The sequence below is a fragment of the Hylobates moloch genome, unplaced genomic scaffold, assembly GCF_009828535.3.
Source record: "Hylobates moloch isolate HMO894 unplaced genomic scaffold, HMol_V3 SCAFFOLD_6, whole genome shotgun sequence".
NCBI lineage: Eukaryota > Metazoa > Chordata > Mammalia > Primates > Hylobatidae > Hylobates > Hylobates moloch.
In genome coordinates, this window is record NW_026652281.1 from 146394986 (window position 1) to 146415261 (window position 20276).

Below are 20276 nucleotides of genomic sequence, written 5' to 3' on the forward strand. Positions count from 1 at the left end.
GTAATGACAATAATCAGAAAATGTTAAAACAATGAAGCACTACATGTGTAACTATGGGAGTTGAAAATACTTCTAACTACGTATTCCTTATACTGCAGATGAGAAAACTGAGGCCCTAGAAGGAAAAATAATTTGCCCAAGGTTTCATGGGTGGCTAATTCCAAATAGGGACCACAGCCTGGTACTTTCTGAACCAAATACAAAATTCATTCTATTTTTTATATAGGGCGATTAGTAAAAAGGAGGTAGCTTCAGGTACCAAGACTTTAGCTGTTACTTCTAGTAACAATTTGCCAGCTAAGATTCCATGGCATACAAACACCAAGGCAGTGGCCAATTGGCCCAGGCTGTACTTCTTGCCTAGAACCACACTTATGGGTCAAAATTAACCACCAAGTAAAGAAGGAAAAGAAAATCTAAATTGCTTTTTCCTGTACCTCTGAATGTCTTAGACTTTTCGACAGACAAGCACTTGGGAAGTTTATCACTCACAGACTTAAGGATGGATGAAAGTGTTCAATATTCAGCAATGAAACCTAATATTCCTTGCTCCCCTAGTCCATCAATGCCCATTTCAAATTTTGCTACCTGTCTGCACAGCTGTGGGTGTTCAGCAAGGGCCCTGACCCTTTCTGATGCTTTCCTCCCCTCCTCTCCATTAAGCTACAAGACAGATAACTTTTGTCCTGATTGCTCTTTTAATGCACAGGCTGGAGAAGAAATTATCATTTCTATGGAAGGGAAGCATGGTTAGTCAACCTGACATCGCTGTCATCCTAGAAGCTGGTCATGGTGATTTATTTGTTCATAGCCTTCCGCTTTCCCTATCACTGGAACTAAGTTCTTCCATCGATCTAGCTCAGCTAGCAGCATCTAGACACAGAACGTGATACCTGTCAGCACATGGGTACACTAATGAGGGGCTTTCTGCTGCAGAATGGTGAATTCCTGTTGTCCAGGGCTTGGGAGTGTGATGTCAGGGGCAGTGGAACATTTTTTGCGAGGCTGAAGAGCTAAAAATGAAAACTCACTGGAGAGCCATCAACTACTTACAAGACTCGGAGGTTCTTGAGCCCAGCGAAGTCCGTCTTGGTGATCCTGGTGATATTATTTCTGTCCAGGTCACTGCAATGGAGAGCAAATTCAGGTCAGATTTTTGTGGGTTACAATTGCAGTCTATTTAATCTAGACTGGCTTGGACTGAAGGGACGTTGCTTGTCCAGAAGGCGGCAATTCTGATGATTAACGATATCCCTTGAGCATGCCCGGCTAACCTTAAGGATATTGTATGGAATAAACCATTCATTATGCACATAGCAGAACTCTGTTATGTTTAACTGCCTGCATTCTGTGGTCCCTTCTTTAGGTAACAAATTTTTCTGTTAAAGTTTCCCCTCCCCCAACTCTCAGATCATGTCATACAAATGGGGCTGACTCCTCTTTCCAGCTCTAGGCACTGGCATCTGAACCAGGCCGGGCTGATAAGTATCTTCAGTTTTCCTGACCATAGCAATTGTTTTAGAAATGCCTAAATGACTCAAAATCCCAATAACTGTTTATCTACTGGGATTGCTAAGCTGTTCAGGGTAGCCAGAAGCCATCTCACCGCCACAAAAACAGTGAGCAGATGGTGCTCTCCTGTGAATGTCCAGACTCACTCATGCCTGAAGCCAGATACCTCTGTATTTTGAGAGTGTATGACCCATTCTATCCCACCTCTCCTATATTTTGATTTAAACCAGTTTGAGTTGAATTTTCTATCACTTGAAATCAAAAGAATTTGCCTGACTTTGGTATGTAGCTAGAAACCAACAAACAAGACAAAAATTGTCTATTTTCCAGCTACTTTGCAAACTCCCCGAGGGCAAAGGCCACATCTCATTTAACTCCATACCGAACATAGTAGATAGAGTATGTGCTTGGTACCCAGCAGAGGTAACTTTACTCATTTCACGTGTTAGGTAAAGACATTTGCATGGATTACTCCTGCCTCAATTTATAGGCTTAAGCTCCTGAATATAGCCCCAAAGAGAAGGATTTGCCATAGAAGAGCTGAAGTGGTGGCGGTGATATTGAAGCGAGGGTGGAGGGCAGCATGGATGATGGAAAAACAGTTAAGAAAAACTGAAGTCACGAATGAGCCTGTGAACAACTGCATGAATATTCCGTGTTCACTAAAATAATCTAACAAGACTGAAAGCCAAAAAAAGGAACCATGAATAATATGCTACAGTTCTCAATAATGGATGCTGAATAATTGATCTCTACAGATTCTGCCCTCTTTAACCCTCACTTTTCAGGGTTTTGGCCCTTGGAGTTTCAACAAAGTATCTGTGAATTGTCTTTTCTTTCTGAACATTTATATACTAAGAGCCATTTTTCCAATGATGAATCCCCATCCAAACATTCATCTCTTTGGTTTTCCTAGTCGCTTCCTAAAGATGCCACCCTGCAATTATGCCTCCTTTATACAGTTGCATAAAATGAACAGGGAAGGAATTTTCAGATTCCAGCACTTTATATATATAAAGAAAATCAAGTTTGAGGAGGGATTACTCTCCTGATATCAGACCTAATACTGAAATAAAAATCAAGTGAGTCCTTGAGTAACCTCACACAGGTACCTCCTTTCCTCCTTGAGTTTTCCAATACCTAAAACAGCATCAAAGATGTTTCTGAACTAGCTTGTGATGGAGAAAAGCAGTATTTAGACTTCTCTGGCTAATTTGAGTGCTGGTTTAGAAGAAAAAAAAAAAGCATAGCAAGAATTACCCAGGAAAATAAAGAAGGGTTATCCATGCAGGGATGGGAAACCTGCAGACGGGAAACCTGCAGACAGAAATCTGTACACACTCCAAAGCATCACACGTGTTCTTCTCACCTCCCATCTGAATTCAGATGGATGTTTGGGGACCTTGACAACTGTGAATATGACAATGCAACCAAGGGTTTAATTACCAGGACACAGCATGCTATCTCAGCAGCTTGTGCCAGCATCTGCAGCGCTAATATTTTGAATATTTATTACGTCAAAGCACACAGAGTGCACTGCTGAAATGCTGAGGATGTGGCGGGGGGCGCAGAAGGTGTGCTGTGGGACTGTCCCTGGCACAGAGTTGGTGTTTGGGAGCTGAGCTTCAGAGGCAGGCAGTCCTGAGCTTGAATCCCTGTCCTGCCACTTAGTGAATGATCTAACGGCAGTGCACTTCATCTCTGAGGTGCAGTTTCTCCATTTACAAATGAGGCCAACAATTTTGACCTCAGGAGCTTCGATGAGGGTTAAATGAGATGATGTACACACAGCACTTATCTGGCACTTGTTAAGTACTCAATCATGGCAGCTATTACTGTAATTAGTTGAAGTGCATCTCTCCCATCTCAACTCTGAAATTTCAGTTCACCAACAGAAGCTGACAGCCCCATACCCCAAACTTTGTGCCTACGGATGTATCCTGGGGTCCCCAAGACACTCCTTGTTGGTGTGCTCTCTTCCTACGGGTAAAAAGAGGAGTCTATTTCGTGGCTGAAAAATACAATAATGGGGCCAAGGGTGCCTCCCCAGCCCACTGCCTGTCCTTCGCAGCATTTCTGTGACCCCTATTTCCTTGGTATCTGAGTGCAAGTGACACAGGGGCTACGGAGGAGGGACAGGCTCTCCCCTCCCACTGAGCTGTGCTGCCAACCTCTGCCCACCTCCCAAACACACATACTTCCAGGAAGGCCAGGGAGCACGTGGGCTTTGAGGTGAGATCCCTCTAGCCCCCAACTCCACACAGCTGGGTCTGGGTGAGTTTGAGTAACTTACTTACACTCTCTGGGCCTGCAAACTTTGTAGCAGCTTTGTCTCCTACTTGCAGGCCATGGGATGATGAGAAACACAAAGCTGGGGATTCAACACATGTGGTTAGAAATGGGAATGGATTACACTGACCCTGAAGAGAGGCTGCCTGTCCCAAGGCCAGCCCCCACTGTCCCGGCCCAGGCTCCTCCAGACCTTTATGACCTTCAGCTCTGGCCTCAAGGGAGTCAGTGTATGTCAGCCTGGGATGGGTTCTGAACTGTCAGCAGGAGGGGTTATCCTGGATGGGGGCCAAGGACAGTGTCCAGATGTGGATGTGGGAAGTGTGGTGGTCTCCAAACATGTCTGTCATTTCTTTCTTTCTTTTCTTTTTTGATACACTTGCTATCAAGAGGTGCTGTCTATGCCCATTTCCCTTGAACTTGAGCAGGCTTTGAGACTGCTGGACAAACAAGACTGTGGCAGAAATGATGCTGCAGAGCTTCTGAGGCTAGCTTAGAAGAGGCAATAGTGGAAGGGCTCGCTGTCTCGCTCCCCTCACTCACTCTGCAGCCTTGAGCTGCCATATGAGAAAAGCAGATGATCTGAAGCCTCCATGCTGGTGAAACCACGTGGAGGAGGAAGATGAGGATGAGGGAGAGATGCCAGCCCTGGCTTGAGTCTTTCCAGCCCAGAGGTCAGGCACATTAGGTGCAGATACCTTTGGGACTCAGCCTCAGCCACCATCTGGTTATAACTTATGGGAAACTCTAAGCCAGAATCACCCAGCTGAATGAACCACTCTTGAAATCCTGACCCACAGAAGAGATAATACAGTCGTGTACCATATAGCAATGTTTCAGTCAATGAGGATGGCATATCTGATGCTAGTCCTATAAGATCATAATGGAGCTGAAAAATTCCTAGTGACATCGTAACACAACATATCTATCACTCACAGGTTTATGTGTCGCTGGTGAAAAAAATCTACTGTGCTGCCAGTTGTATGAAAGTACAGCACATGCAATTATGTACAGTACATAATACTTGATAATAATAAGTGACTGTGTTACTGGTATTTTCTATGCCATACTTTTATCACTATTTTAGAGCATACTCCTTCTACTTCTTTTAAAAAATAGTTAATGGTAAAACAGCTTCACGCAGGTCCTTGAGGAGGTATTCCAGAGGAAGGCATTGTTATCATAAGAGATGACAGCTCCATGTGTGTTACTGCCCCTGAAGGCTTTCCAGTGGGACAAGATGTTGAGGCAGAAGACAGCAAGATGGATGATCTCGACCCTGTGTAGACCTAGGTTAATGTGTGTGCTTGTGTCTTAGTTTTTGATAAAAAAGTTTAAAAAGTAAAAAAAAAAAATTGTAGAAGTAGAAAAATGTTTATAAAATAAGCAAGGGAAGAAAATATTTTTGTATACCTATACAGTTTGCGTTTTAAGCTAAGTGTTATTATGAAGGAATAAAAAAAATTAAAAGTTTATAAAGTTAAAAAGTTGGCAGGGCACGGTGGCTCAGGCCTGTAATCCCAGCACTTTGGGAGGCCGAGGCAGATGGATCACAAGGTCAGGAGATCGAGACCATCCTGGCTAACACGGTGAAACCCCTCTCTACTAAAAATACAAAAAAATTAACTGAGCGTGGTGGCGGGTGCCTGTAGTCCCAGCTACTCGGGAGGCAAAAATACAAAAAAATTAGCCAAGTGTGGTGGCGGGCGCCTGTAGTCCCAGCTACTCAGGAGGCTGAGGCAGGAGAATGGCGTGAACCCAGGAGGCAGAGCTTGCAGTGAGCCGAGATCGCTCCACTACACTCCAGCCTGGGCGACAGAGCAAGACTCCGCCTCCACCAAAAAAAAAAAAACTTACATAGTAAGCTAAGGTTAATTTACTATTGGAGAAATGTAAAAATATTTAGCATAGCCTAAGTGTACAGTGTTTGTCAAGTCAACAGTAGTGAATAGTAAGGTCCTAGGTCTTCATATTCACCCACCACTCACTCACTGACTCTCCTGGAGCAACTTCCAGTCCTGCAAGCTCCATTCATGGTAAGTACCTATTTAGGTATACTATTTTTTTTATCTTTTATACTGCCTTTCTTTTCTATGTCTGATATTTAGCTAGTCATGGTGATATACACCTATAGTCCCAGCCGCTAGGAGGCTGAGGTAGGAGGATTGCTGGAGCAATCCAGGAGTTCAAGACTGGACTGGGCAACGTTGCAAGACCCTGTCTCTTAAAAGAACAACAACAAAACAGCAGATATATCTAGATACACAAATACGCACCGTTGCTCTGCATTGTGTTACAACTGCCTACAGTATTCAGTGGAGTAACTTGCTGTGCAGGTATATAGCCTAGAAGCAACAGCCTATAACCATATCTCCTATGTGTGTAGTAGGCTAGACCATCTAGGTTTGTGCAAGTGCACTCATGACTTTCACACAACAATGAAATTGCCAAGGATACATTTCTCAGAATGTATCCCTGTCATTAAACAACACATTACTGTACCAAAGTGACCACTGTGTCTTAACCCATGAGGTTTTGGGGTGATTCATTTTGTAACAATAGAGAGGTGGAACAGAAAGGAGGAGAAAGCCATCTCCTGAATACTCAATATTTACCATTAGCAATGGAACCCTATTCACATGGCTTTTTGTGGCAAGGCCTTTCTGAGACTTTTGTGCCACCTCTGAGAACTTCAGTCCTGTCATTATGGTCAAGGATGGCTCATGGGGGCAGAAGGCTCCCAAGTTATTCTGGGGATGAGGTGAGAACTGTTCCTTCTCTCAAGCTCAAAGGAGAAAAGACTGTATAATTAGAGATGCCCATCCCTTCAAGTAGGGCTTAGGATGCCATGGGAATCACCTATGATGTTAGGTTACTAATCACAGTAATCATTATTATTCATTGAGCATTGTGGCAGACTGATGAGTTGTTTTGAGTTGTGCTCAAGACAGAGGGAAAAAGGTTTCATGGACAACTCACCAGACTGCCACAATGCCCAGTGAATGATAATCATGGACATCTCACCAGCCTGAGCATACAGATAGATTACACTTCCTAGCTTTCTTTGCATATATATGCAACCATGTGACTGAATTCTCATCACTATTGCAGGGGCGAAAGTACTATATGCTGCCTTCAGGCCTGAGGAGTAAAACTTTCTGCCCCATCCTTTACACTCTCTTCTCTCACCTTTGGTGGGATTCAGTAGATACACTGAAGGATCCCAGAGATGGGAAATTGAAAGAACCCGATCCCCTGAATGACTGCATGAAACAGAGGCCTCTCCTCCTTTGGACCCCCAAAGACCCCCACCCCACAACCATTTACACACATTAAACACAGACCTATTCAAGAAATAACTCCTAAACCACTGAAATGTGGAAACTATTTGTTATGGCAGTCTACACTGACAAATAAAATATCTTTGATACAATAGCTTTCTATGCTTTTTTTTTTGAGACGGTGTCTCCCTGTCACCCAGGCTGGAGTGCAGTGGCACGATCTTGGCTCACTGCAACCTCCGCCTCCTGGGTTCAAGTGATTCTCCTTCTCCTGCCTCAGCCTCCCACATAACTGGGATTACAGGTGCTTGCCACCACGCCTGGCTAATTCTTTTGCGTTTTTAGTAGAGATGAGATTTCGCCATGTTGGCCAGGCTGTTCTCACACTCCTGACCGCAGGTGATCTGCCCACCTTGGCCTCCCAAAGTGCTAACATTATAGGCATGAGCCACTACACCCAGCCTTCCATGCTTTCTTCTTCTCTTTGCAACAGTTCTGAAAGGTAGGTATTATCTTACTTCAACAGATTAAAATGCTGTAGATCAGCCTTAATAAAAGCTGATATTTGCTGGACCCATACTACGCACCAGGTACTGTGCTGAGGACTTTGAGTTCATTTATCTAGTCCAGACAGCAACCATGTATGGTAGGTACTATTATCTCATTTTTCACATGAGGAGGCTGAAATTTAGTTTCCCCCACCCCTACCCTAAGCTTAGAAGATTTTTACCAATAAAGACATTTGACATGAGTTCACATACCAGGGAAGTGGGTAATGCTGAGATTTGAACCTGGGCTCTCTGAATGCAAAGGCCGTAGTTTCACTTATCACATCCTACTGCTCATCTACCATTAGGGCATTTTTTTATACTGCATCAGGTTATCCACTGAATTTTTTTTAAAAGAATGCATAAATAAATGCACAAACAAACATAACAGAATTTCCCACTCCCGTGCCTTGGAGAAAAACAAAGACATACCCTTAGTAACTTTGCTTCCCCCACTCCAGCCAAGACAGCACATTTCCTACCCTGTCTCCCGGTGAAGTCCTGGCCAGGGGAAGTGGCTGAGCCCCTCTGCAAGCTCAAGGAGGAAGAGCTTTCTTGCTGTGTTTGCCCCTGTCTGGTTTTGGTCATGTTACTCAGCATCTGCCATGTTGCCTCTATAAACAGGCATCACCATGGTAATTTGGATTGTTTTTCCCCATCCCAATCAGTGAATCATAAACCAATGCTGAGACTTGGAGCATTGTGGTATTTTCACATCTGTTTGACACCTTGGGTGGGGTAGGGAGAAAGAAGAATTCAGAACAACACTGGAAAAAATGAAACAAAAATGACATTTTCTAGGTCAGGCCACTGGCCTCATCTTGGCACATGTATATCCATACCCTTCTTTTTATTCATTCTGTGGCATTCCTGCAAAATTTTCTTCTGGCTGTGGCACATCTGGGAAGAGTAAGGAGTGAAAAAACAATCCTCAGTGAAAGCATAGTGTGGGGAAAAGGGCTTCAATTATAAATTTAAATGGTGTGGATTTCAATCTCAACCTTTTCACTCCTTAGCTATGTGGCTTTGAGAAAGGCACTTAATTTTATGGAACTCCAGTTGTTGTTGCTGTGACTTTTGTAAAACATGACCCAAAATGCCACGTCTATCAGATTACCATGAGGCTCAATGGAGAAAGTACCTTTTTTTTTTTTTTTTTTTTTTTTGACACAGAGTCTTGCTCTGTTGCTCAGGCTGAAGGGCAGTGGCGCAATCTCGGCTTACTGCAACTTCTGCCTCCCAGGTTCAAGCGATTCTCCTGCCTCAGCCTCCCGAGTAGCTGGGATTACAGGCGCCATCACCACATCTGGCTGATTTTTGTATTTTTAGTAGAGATACGGTTTTGCCACGTTGGCCAGGCTGGTCTCGAACTCCTGACCTCAGGTGATCCACCTGCCTCAGCCTCCCAAAGTGCTGGGATTACAGGCGTGAGCCACAGCACCTGGCCAAGGAAGTATTTTCTAAACAGCATTCAGAGTGGTTAATTTTTCACCCACGGGCTACAACAGGTAGGGAGAGGATGCAATGGTGTAGCTTGGAATAGACTTTTAAAAAGATGTTCATCTGTGATGGTGAGATCTGTGATAGTTAGGGAGCACACCATTGGTCAGACCAGACTTTTAAGACTACCTGTCCCCTGTACACTGTATATTTACAGAATACTGCCTTCTGGGTTTCAGGAAAGAAGATCAGGTCTCAACATGAAGTAAACCTGTAGGGGCTACCATACAATGCAGTCATTCCTTATTACAAGGATATGCAGGCAAAGTTAACTCATGTTGGGCATGATGTCTAGGAGATCCTTGTGATGGGTAGGAGGCTGAACTGCATGACCTATAGATCCCTGTCAATCACTCTGTAATTGTCATCTTTTGGGAGCTCAGAGCCAAATGAATTTTTAGAAAATGAAATATAGCTTGGTCCTTGTTTTCAAGAAGCCTGGAGTCTAGTTGAGGAGATGAGCTAAGACTCAGGAGATTCTTAGAGAACAAGGCAAGAATTTGCAAAATGAAATGTTAAGGGATGTGGTCTAAACACCAAGGGGAGTAGACAAGCAGGAAGTCAGAGAGTAGACCTCCTGCTCCTGAATAAGCCTTTCAATGTGTGACGCCTCCACATTCAAGATCCCACAGCATAGCTATCTCAATGGATTGTTCAGTCAGTTACAGATTGAAGTCCTTGTTCTACTCCTTCCCCTCCTTCTCACAACTGCACTTGAGTAGACTTAAAAAAAATAAACAACTTAAAAAAAAAATTCCATAGTGTGATTTGAGGACTCCTACGCAGGAAAGGAGTAAGAGGAGCCAGAATTAAGAGGCCCCCAGAGCACTTGCTGACCCTTCATTTACCACCAGCAAAGAAGAGGTTCCAACTAAATCAGAACAAGTTGGCAAGGAAGCAGTGGCCTCAAGTTTCAGTTATGCACTCACTACGCTTTCCACCTGAATGGGCCACGTCACAGAAAGGGCAAGGTTCTCTGCTTTTTCACTTCCTTATGAGCTAAACAGGGGATGGGGGAAGGATCAGACTGAGGACAGGGTATTTGTCCTCCCTGAGAGCTCACCCACGTTAGCTAGTTTTGCCAACAAAGATTACAGTTCCTCTTTATGACTGTCCATTTCTTGGTTCCAGGACACTTTTCTTCCTCCTATTTCTTCTGGCTTACAGCTGATAACTGCTCCATTGCTTCTATGGTCTTGGGTTCTACAGTATCTCTCTGAAACATACCCACACCTCTGAAATGATCCCTGTGTAAATAAATCAACTCTCCTGGAATATTCCTAATTTGAATTTTCTACCTGTTTTCTATTCCTTACTGATACATCATCCATTCATTCAACAAGTCTTCACCATTAAGTTTCAGGAATTGTGCTAAATGCTGGTATATAGCTATAAACAATAGTGGCATGGTCTCTGCCCATAAGAAACTCAGAGTTTAGAGAGGAAGAAACAAAGGAGCAATTACCATAGACTATGATAAACGCTCTATACCATAGGTTGACAACTTTTTCTTTAAAGGCCACATAGTAAATAATTTGGGTTCCGCCAGTCATGTTTTCTATCACAACTATTCAACTCAGCTTTGTAGTGTGAGACTAGCCTTAGACAATATATAAATAAATGAGTATGGCTGTGTGCCAATAAAACTTTATTTACAAAGACAGACTGAAGGCTGGATTTGGCCCAGGGGCTGTCGTTTATAGACTCCTGCTCTCTACTATGCCAGAGGCATAAACAAAAGCTTACAGAAGAGTATGGAGGAAGGAGTATGGAGTAATTGGGGTGTAGGGTCAGGGGAGGCATCCAGGAAAAGGTGACATTTTAATTGAGACCTCAAGAAAGAGTTGGCTATATTCAGATTGGCATGGGAATATTCGAGAGAGAGAAAAATAATTTTAGGTTTCTTTAAAAAAAAAAAAAAAAACAGCACGTATAAAAGCCCAGAGGCATTGCCTCAGGATAACTGCCAGCAGATTTATTTGGCTGTTAAAGCATGTTTCAAGAGAAACACAAGGAAATTTTTCCTTCCTTCCTTCTTTCTTCTTTTCTTATTTCCTTATTTCCTTCTTTCCTTCCCTCCCCCTCTCTCCTTTCCTTAATTCCTTCCTTCCCTTCCCATCTCCTTTCGTTTTTTTTAAATCCCTCCCTCCTTTCCTTGCTTCTTTTCTTCCTACAACAAACCTTAAACACCTACTCTAGACCTGGCACTATGCTGATGGCTAAGGATAGACAGTGAAACAATAGCAAAGACGTTCCTTTTAAGGAACTTTTATTTCTTTGCTGAATGCGGCAGACAGATTCTAAGGTGGTCCCCAATATCAACACCTTCCCCTCTCCTTGAGTGGGCAGAACCTAGAAACCTGCTTCTAACCTATGCAACACAAAAAAGGCGGTCGGATGTCACCTTTGTAGCATGTTACATGGGACCGCAATGCCCGTCTTGCTGTAGGACTCTTTGTCTTGCTGGCTGTGATGAAGCAGGTGGCCATGTTTGGGAGGCCCACATGCCAAGGAACTGGAGGCAGACTCTACCCACAACCAACCAAGAATTCAAGACAACCAGCAGGAACCTGAAGCCCTCTAATAGACTGCAAGGAACTGAATTCTCCCAATAATCTTGAGAGCTTGGAAGCAGGTCCTTCTCCAGTTGAGCCTTGAGAGGAGATCACAACCTCAACCAAACCCTTGTGTGCAGCCTTATGAGACCCTGAAGCAGAGGGCCCAGACAAATGGAAGGTGCTGAATGTGTGTTGTTTTAAGCCACCAAGTTTGCTATCATTATACAACAATAAAAAACACAGGGGGAGATAGACCACCACAAATAAATAAGGGCACTACAGATTGCAATATGGGCATAGCTAGGAAACAGTACAGGGTGAGGTGAAGAGAATAAAGACGTGGTGAGAGGCAGTGAAGGCACGGGCCTCCCTAGGGTGTCTAGGAAGAACCTCTCTTAGAGAGTGAGATTTGGTCTGAGACTAGAAGGAAAAGAAGGATCCAGTTGAAGGACAGGCTGAAGGGAGATGTTTCCAGGTGGAAGAACAGAAGCAAAAAGGCTCTAAAAGAAGAAAGCAACGAAAAGGTCCAGGTGACGGCAGCAGAGTGACACCAAATGGGATCACAGAGGCAGGTGGTGTCCAGACCGTGAGGCATCATGGGGTTGACAACATGCTTGGGGACTGGAACCATAAAAGGGGCCGAGCAGGGAAACCACAGATTTAACAGCCCTCAGCCTCATTCCCCTGCCATCAATCCTGCCAGATTAATTTCCCCCAAATGTCAATTTCATTCCACAGCTCAATAAGACGGGGGTTCTCATTACTGCCCTCAGCTTGCCTCATTTAATTCATTCTTCTTTATAACCACAGACATGTACTGAGCACCTATCAGATCCAGGAACCATGCTAGGCACTTCATTGGCACATATGTTCCTACTGTATGCTGTCCTCAGAAGCCCTCAAAGTCCTGCATCCATTTAAATCCTACTGCTCTGTTATGGGCTGAATTGTGTGCCACAAAAGATATATTGAAGTCCTAACCCCAGCTACCTGTGAGTGTGATCTTATTTGAAAGTAGGGTCTTTGCAGATGTAATCAGGTTAAAATGAGGTCATTAGGGTGGGCCCTAATCCAACAGGACTGGTGTCCTTATTAGAAGAGGAGACAGGGCTGAGCAAAGTGGCTCACACCTATAATCCCAGCGCTTTGGGAGGCTGAGGCAGAAGGATTACTTGAGGCCAGAAGGGAGTTTGAGACCAGCCTGGGCAACATAACAAGACCCCATTTCTACAAAAGAGAAAACTAGCCAGGCATGGTGGTACTTGCCGATAGTCCCAGATACTCAGGAGGCTGAGGTGGCAGGATTGCTTAAGCCCAGCGGGGCAGAGGCTGCAGTGAGCTATGATTGCACCACTCCAGCCAGAGTGACAGAGCAAGACCCTGTCTCTAAAAAATAACGACAAAATAATAAAAAGATGACGAGACAGACATGCAGGGACAGTGCCGTGTGACAACAGAGGCAGAGACTGGAGTGATGCAGTTACAAACCAAGGAATGCCAAGGGCCGCTGGCAAGCCCAGGAGCCAAGAAGGAGCAAGGAAGGGCGCTCCCCTGCAGATTTCAGAAGGAGCCTGGCCCTGATGACACCTCAATTTCAGATTGCCAGGTTCCAGAAGTCTGAAAGGATAGATTGCTGTTGTAAGGCACCCAGTTTGTGGTACATTGTTATGGCAGCCCTAGCACACAGATACTCAAGTAATCCTTCTGCCTCAGCCTCCCAAAGTGCTGGGATTATAGGTGTGAGCCACTTTGCTCAGCCCTGTCTCCTCTTCTAATAAGGACACCAATCCTATTGGACTAGGGCCCACCCTAATGACCTCATTTTAACCTGATTACATCTGCCCAATGTTCAGGTTTTATCTGGCCCCACACGCCCCCTGCAGCCTTTCCCAGCTGCTCAGTCTCATGCTGGCTTCTCCCTTCCCTGAACTTCTGAACTTCTGGATCATTTACCCTCTCTCTGCACAACTCATTTTGGTCTTTCATCACGTTTCCTTGCTGCTGCCTGTTTCCTGTGTATTTGCCTTGTCTCCCAAAGGACCTTGAAGAGGATACTCCCCAAGTTCCTCCAGACACCTTGGATGAAGGCCTTGCTGAGACACTCAGAAAAATGTACACTAGGTTTCTCAGGGTGGAGAAACGGTTTTTAACATTTTACATTTTGCTTATCAGTATTATCAATGTTTTCTGGAGTAAACATGTATTACTCAATGCACCTCCTACCTTCCAAAAAAAGCACTGAAAAAAGGAGTCCAGTTAACCTAAGACTCTCCACATAGGTAAAGTGACCATGCAGAGTTTAAGCCATTCAAGACTCTGGAATTTTAGCCATTTGGCCAAAGGAAGATGTTTTTTAGTTTTGGGGGTTGATTTTTGAGACAGAGTCTCACTCTGTCTCCCAGTCTGGAGTGCAGTGGTGCAATCTTGGCTCACTGCAACCTCCACCTCCCGGGTTCAAGGGATTCTCCTGCCTCAGCCTCCTGAGTAGCGGTGATTACATGCACGTACCACCATGCCTGGCTAATTTTAGTAGAGATAGGGTTTCACCATGTTGGCCAGGCTGGTCTCAAACTCCTGACCTCAAGTGATCCACCCACTTCAGCCTCTCAAAGTGCTGGGATTACAGGTGTGAGCCACCGTGCCTGGCCGGAAGATGCTCTTTGATGAGCCCAAGGGCAGATCTCTGAAACTGCTCACATCAGGCCGTCTTAATGGGTGTCTTCCTCTGTCTCCTCTCCCCAGTTCAAAGGACCTAATGCCACCCACCCAGCTACCCTGATGAAAGAGAGAAACAGCATGTGTTTGAAAACCATCAAATCACCTTCCTACCAGGTCAAGGCGAGCAGTGTTTCCCTTTGGGCCACCTTTATAGGGCTCCCATCTCATGTTTTACCTCTCCAGATTCACACCACAGGAGGCATTATTAACTATTCTGATTTTTGCACTTCGTTCTCATCTGTTACATAACCAAATGCAAGTTTAAAAACACACATGCATTTGGGAAAGAAATGAGCTGAATTTGATTTTAAAAACTGGCTTCACACTACCTCAGTTGTTTGGGAACTAAGCCTCTCTGGGCTAAATTTTTGGCTTGGCAACTCTCTCGCATATATAATTTTACACCTGCAAAAGCTTGCAGCCAGCCCTGTGCAGACAGCTACCTGCAGGGAGAAGAACGGGCCAAATAGAGGGGCAACCCGGGTGGTTGGATGTGGTCATGGTGAGGGCATGTAAAGAGGAGGAGTGTGCGTGGGGTCTCTTTTCCTTCATCCCTTGCAGCAAGAGGACTCCCTGCCCCTGTTTTGCTCAGTTCAGCTCCATGCTCAAAAAGAAAAAAAAAGAAAGCGAACAAAAAAAATGTACAACTAGCTCTTTACTGGGAATAGCAGAGATGAACTTGCAAACTGGTAGGCCACCAGTGAGTTTCGGCCTGCAGACCTGCGTAGTCTGGTTCTCACTGTGATTTTCACATATGCAAATTAATTGCCAATTTGGGAGCATTTCAAATACAAATCTGCAATTCTGGCTTGCCTCCATAAGTCAGTCCATCAAATAACCATGGATTTTTGTGGCCACCATAAGCTGGTACTAAGAGGCAATTGCCCACTTTGCATAAGGTACATGCCTGCAATTCACCGGTCTACCTGATCCGATTCCCTCACTCAAGTTACCTGCTTAATCTTTTTTGGCATCGGAGTTTGAGATCCCTGCTGCCAAACATAACGCTTAAGGTGGCAGGCCCTAGAATCAGATAGCCTGGGCTCAAATCTTAACAAATAGAGCAGGATTTTAGACAGGTTACTTAACTCATCCCTAAGCTTCTGTTTCTCCATCTTAAATGGCCATAATCACAGTACCTACCTCCTAGGATACTGCAAGGATTAAATGAGATGACACATATAAAGTGATTCCAGTCCAGGGCTGGTCACGCAGTAAGTACTCAAGAAGTAACCATCAATTGGCTGATTATTATTCAGGCAAAATGTGAGCACAAGTAAGATGATGATGTTGGCAGGACCTCGGTGCTTCTAACACAAAGGTGCACCTGGTCTAATCCACAGCCCCACCCCAAGTCTCCTTCATCCACTTCAGGCACATCAAAGCATCTGCAGAGACAGAGCTCCCTTCCTGACACACAGAGGACAACCCAGCCAATATACTCAGAAATAAAAAATGCTTCCTAAATTCTTCCTGTGATGACTTAAGGCAACGTATTCTTTTCTCAGCACTAACCTCCAGGTGGCGACTATCAGTCCAAAAGTTTCACCTTTTATTTCCCTTATCATGCCCAGAAATCTCAAACCCTTCCAAACTCCTTGCAAGGCCTGTTCTCAAAACACTTCCCTGCACTGCATAGGAAAGCATGTGATAAAATGGCTCCTCCAATCACTGGGAGGCAGGAAACAAATCCTAGAAGAGACTGGGGCCAACCTTTGGAAATATGGCAAGAAATGTAGGGAATACGGTAGGGCAAAGATAGTGCTCTGTGTTCACCGAACTGTTCCATTTTCCTCCTAGGCAAACAACAAGACTAAATTTCCTGTGCCCTTTGAATCTAAGTGGGACCATGTGACTGATTTCTGAAGAAAAGGAATGTGGGTGGAAATAATACGTGCCATTTCCAGGCAAGGCTATAAAACATCCTGCAAGCATGACACTCTCCTTCCCTTTCTTGTCTTCATGGCATGTAGAGATCACGTGTCATAAATGGAGGGGTCCCCCAAAGGAAAGCAGCCTGGGTTCTTAAGTGACAATATGGATCATAAGCCACCCACCACCACCCAGACCAGCTCTACTGGACTAGGTGGGTGGGAGGAAGAGGAAGAAATACAGCTTTATAGTGTTTTGTTACTGATATATCTGGGCTTATTTGTTGCTGCAGCTTAGCCTTGTCTATGCTAACTGATACACCTAGCAATATGGCATAGTAGGAAAGAATGGCCCAAGTTAAGCATCCATGATCTTCATCCTTGCTAATCCACAACATGACTTTGTAAAATTTTCCTTCCTCATCTTCAAAAGGAAGAAAATAAACTGACTGATCCCCTAGGGTCACAATAATTCTCACTGGCTTTGGACCCTAACACATATTACCTTAAAGCAATGTTTTTAAGAAGGCCACTTAACTCCAGTCAATAGAGGTACAAATGCTGCACCCAGCCAACATTAAGGTACAAATAACTTTCTGCTATTTACTATGCAGGAGCCAACCTGCAATGAGTGTTTACCATGTGCCAAGGACTATGCTAAACATCTCACATTTGGGGCCTTTTTTAATCCTCACAACCAGCCTATGAGGTGGATGCTATTTATTAGTCCCATTTTATGATTGAACAAATAGAGGCACAAGGAGATTAAGACACCTGTCTATGGTCACAAGCTGAGAAGTACCAAATGAACAAGCGTTAGTGGCTGAAAATTTAGCAATCAACTTGCAACAAGTAAATACAGAGTCCTAAATGGTGAAAGAGAAATTGAAATGACCTGGTCAGAGAATTTTAGTAACATACTGAAAAATTTTAGCTAAACTAATTAACTCCAACTTACTGGGCTCCAGGGCCATATCTGATTTATGTTTGAATCCCTAAGGCTCAGCACAATACCTGGCACATGAAAGGCACAAATCAGTATCTGTTGAATGACTGATGTTAACTTGAGCTCTTTATTGACAGTTTTAACCGAGTTACATTTGCCCTTAATTGACAATGGCTTGAGATCTAAAGTTGATATACTTCACTTATACCAGTAAATCTGGGTATCAGTTAAAATTGGAGTGACCATATGATTATCCAAACTTGAATACTTTTGTGAGTTAAAGGGGATGTCATTAATAATTATACCACAGAAACAGGCAAAGCTCAGATCAACACAAATGGTCATTCCCAGCTAGAGCCACAAAATATCTGCAACACGAGTGGGGAGTGGGTGACAATGGAAATACTCACGTGGGGCCTGGTTGCCCACCATGTCTTTGTTCTTAAGGAGACCTTCTTCCTGTCCACTTGGGCTGAAGACCACTTCTAAGTCTATGGCAATTTGCAGGACACATCTTGGTTAAGTGTCATTTTCTGAATGGTGCCCACCTCCAAGTCCAACCAGTCACAGAGCACATACACTATTAACTTTTAATAAAGGTGCAGTAATCACTTTAAGAAAACGAAGGAACAGCCCAAGGAATGCAATGATTGCTACAGGAATATAAACATGGACTGCATTGGAACAGACTACATACTTTGTATAAATACTAATAAAGTGAGTTCAGGCCGAGCTGTGACTTTAAAGGAAATTCTTTCCCATAAACATGTCCTGCCATGCCCTAATAACTCTTTAATTTGATGCACATTTGGGAAGGATGATGCGAAGTAATCACAGAATAACATTAAGGTCTGTTGCAAAGGAGGAGTGGCGGAGGGGGGAATGTGATGCAACTTGGTGCTAACACCATGCACCAGAGAGTTGACTTCATTGCTCATTTCACACATGGAGGGAATTTGCCGAGTGACACGCAGGAAATCAGAGACACATCTCTGCAGGTTCAACCCAGGGAAATTCTGAGTGTCATCTGATGGCACCACATACGACTCCTAGTCATTTTCCTGCCTGTCTTCCCTTGCTGAAGACAGCAGAAGTGGCCCTCACTTGCAGGCAGAACTCTTCAATTTCCAGATCAAGGCTCTTCCAATCTTAATGAGATATAAACCCCTTGAAAGCAAAGAACCTTTCTTACACATCTGGGCATCACCCACAAAACAGACACAGCCCCCATACCCATGAGAGAAGGCAGCATGGCACAGAGTTGAGGAAAATTAGACAGCAGCTGTAGCGTCAGGCCTCAAGTCCCAGTTTCATTACTACTCGTGTGTTTTGGGCAAACCACCCTTATCTGCAAAATGGGTTAGTAGCACTTGCAGCACCTCAGAGGGTTTTTGAGATGCTCAAGTGAGCCAATGCAAGAGAAAGCATTTTATAAATTTTTTAAAAAGTTGTACTGTGGAAAACTATAAAAATAATGAGTAATAGTAGTTTTCCCATGTATTGATTGATCATGTCATATGAAGCACTGTTCATCTCCCCTGAAACATTACAGGAATCCTATAAGGGGGATACTCTTATTATCACCATCATAGTATGTTATTATGAAAACCAAAAATAGTATTTATGGGAAAGTGAGGTCCAGAGGTTAAGTAACTTGCCCCTATTCACACATCTTCAAAGTATTATCCATGGAGTAATGATTCTGGAGGACAGGCCTGGATGGTCTGAGCTCCCTGCTCTTTGCTCTAAACTCTCAGGGAATTGAAGGCACCCAGTTTGTCTCCTTTATTAGCCTGTAAGCAATAAGGGCAAGGGCTGTGGGGGGTTCACCTTCATGTCTCCAGGACCCAGAGAAGAACTAGGAGGTAAACCCTTTGGATTCAATGACTGCAGGTCCTCCCTCTCCTTAACCACTCTGACTAGTGCACCAAACTCTTGTTGCCTCCAAACAATGGGCCTTGGCCCAAGACACAGCTGATGCTGTATTTGGCCAGGTGCTTAGCACTGGGCTCCTCCACTTTCTACGGTTCTCCACCTTTACTGACATGAGAGGCCTCAGCCTAATGCCCCAGCCGCCTGGAAATGTGTCCCCAAACAGCCAGGCAGGTCCTCTGCACTCACCAGGCTCATTCCAAGCCCCATGACTTTGCTCAGGCAACTCTCCCATCTGTAATACCCTCTCCCATGGATCAAAATGAACTGCAGCTGTCAGGAAGCTTGGCTGAGGAGTGGGGACCTACTTCAGTAGAGTGATGAAGATTTGGAAAGGAAGAGAATGCAGTCTGACAGTGGGACTAGAGTGGGACCACCAACCCCATTCAGGCAGAAGCCACTTCTCACATGTGGCACTGATAAAATGCCAAGGGGCAGGAATTAGGGAGGGAGAAGGACCCAACTGCTTCTCCAACCAAAACTTCATGTCCACTCCCAACGAAGACAAACATCCTTTCATCATCCATGAAACCATATCTTGCTTATTATGACAATTTTTAAAACTTCTGATTATTCCTTTGAGAATCCAATTTGTTTCCTTTGCAAGGAGGAAACCATTCTCTTCTCAGTTTGGGAGGTGGGGACATTCCATTTATCTTAATGGGGGGAATCTGTTTCCTATTACAAATCACGTTCTGTAGGTCTGTTTGTGAAAAATAGATCTCTACACTTTACATAAAAATGAAAATTCTCTTTACTCTTACAAACATCCATGAAGACCCACAAGAGGGAGGCTCCCACCCTCTTCTTAGCCATTGCCACAAAGATCGGATTCTCATCCCTTGCTCAGAAAAATTTTTACTCTTTCCTCAAAAAGCAGCAGTGTCCCCAAGTCATCCAGCACACCTGAAAGAGCATAGAGTAATTCATTCAATCAGCGTTTATGAATGGCAACTTAGTGCCAGGACCGAGTCCGATCCTAAGAAGGCACGGATTAAAATAAATACTTCACGCTCCATATCCCTGCACACCAAGACAGGGGTCAGCAAACTATAGCCCACAGGCCTGATCCGGCCCACTGTCTGTTTTCGTATGGATTGGGAGCCAAGAATGGTTTTTAT

The 20276-nt window shown here is 44.2% G+C and overlaps 1 protein-coding gene across 2 annotated transcripts in view; it reads right to left on the bottom strand.

Moving 5' to 3' along the window:
* The window catches only part of SLIT3 (slit guidance ligand 3), a 652947-nt gene that overhangs the window by 601942 nt on the left and 30729 nt on the right, over positions 1 to 20276 (bottom strand). For both annotated transcript variants that reach the window (XM_032158593.2, XM_032158594.2), the window contains exon 2: positions 1054 to 1125. In XM_032158593.2, the coding sequence (XP_032014484.1) occupies positions 1054 to 1125 (72 nt within the window). The remainder of the gene's footprint in view (positions 1 to 1053; positions 1126 to 20276) is intronic.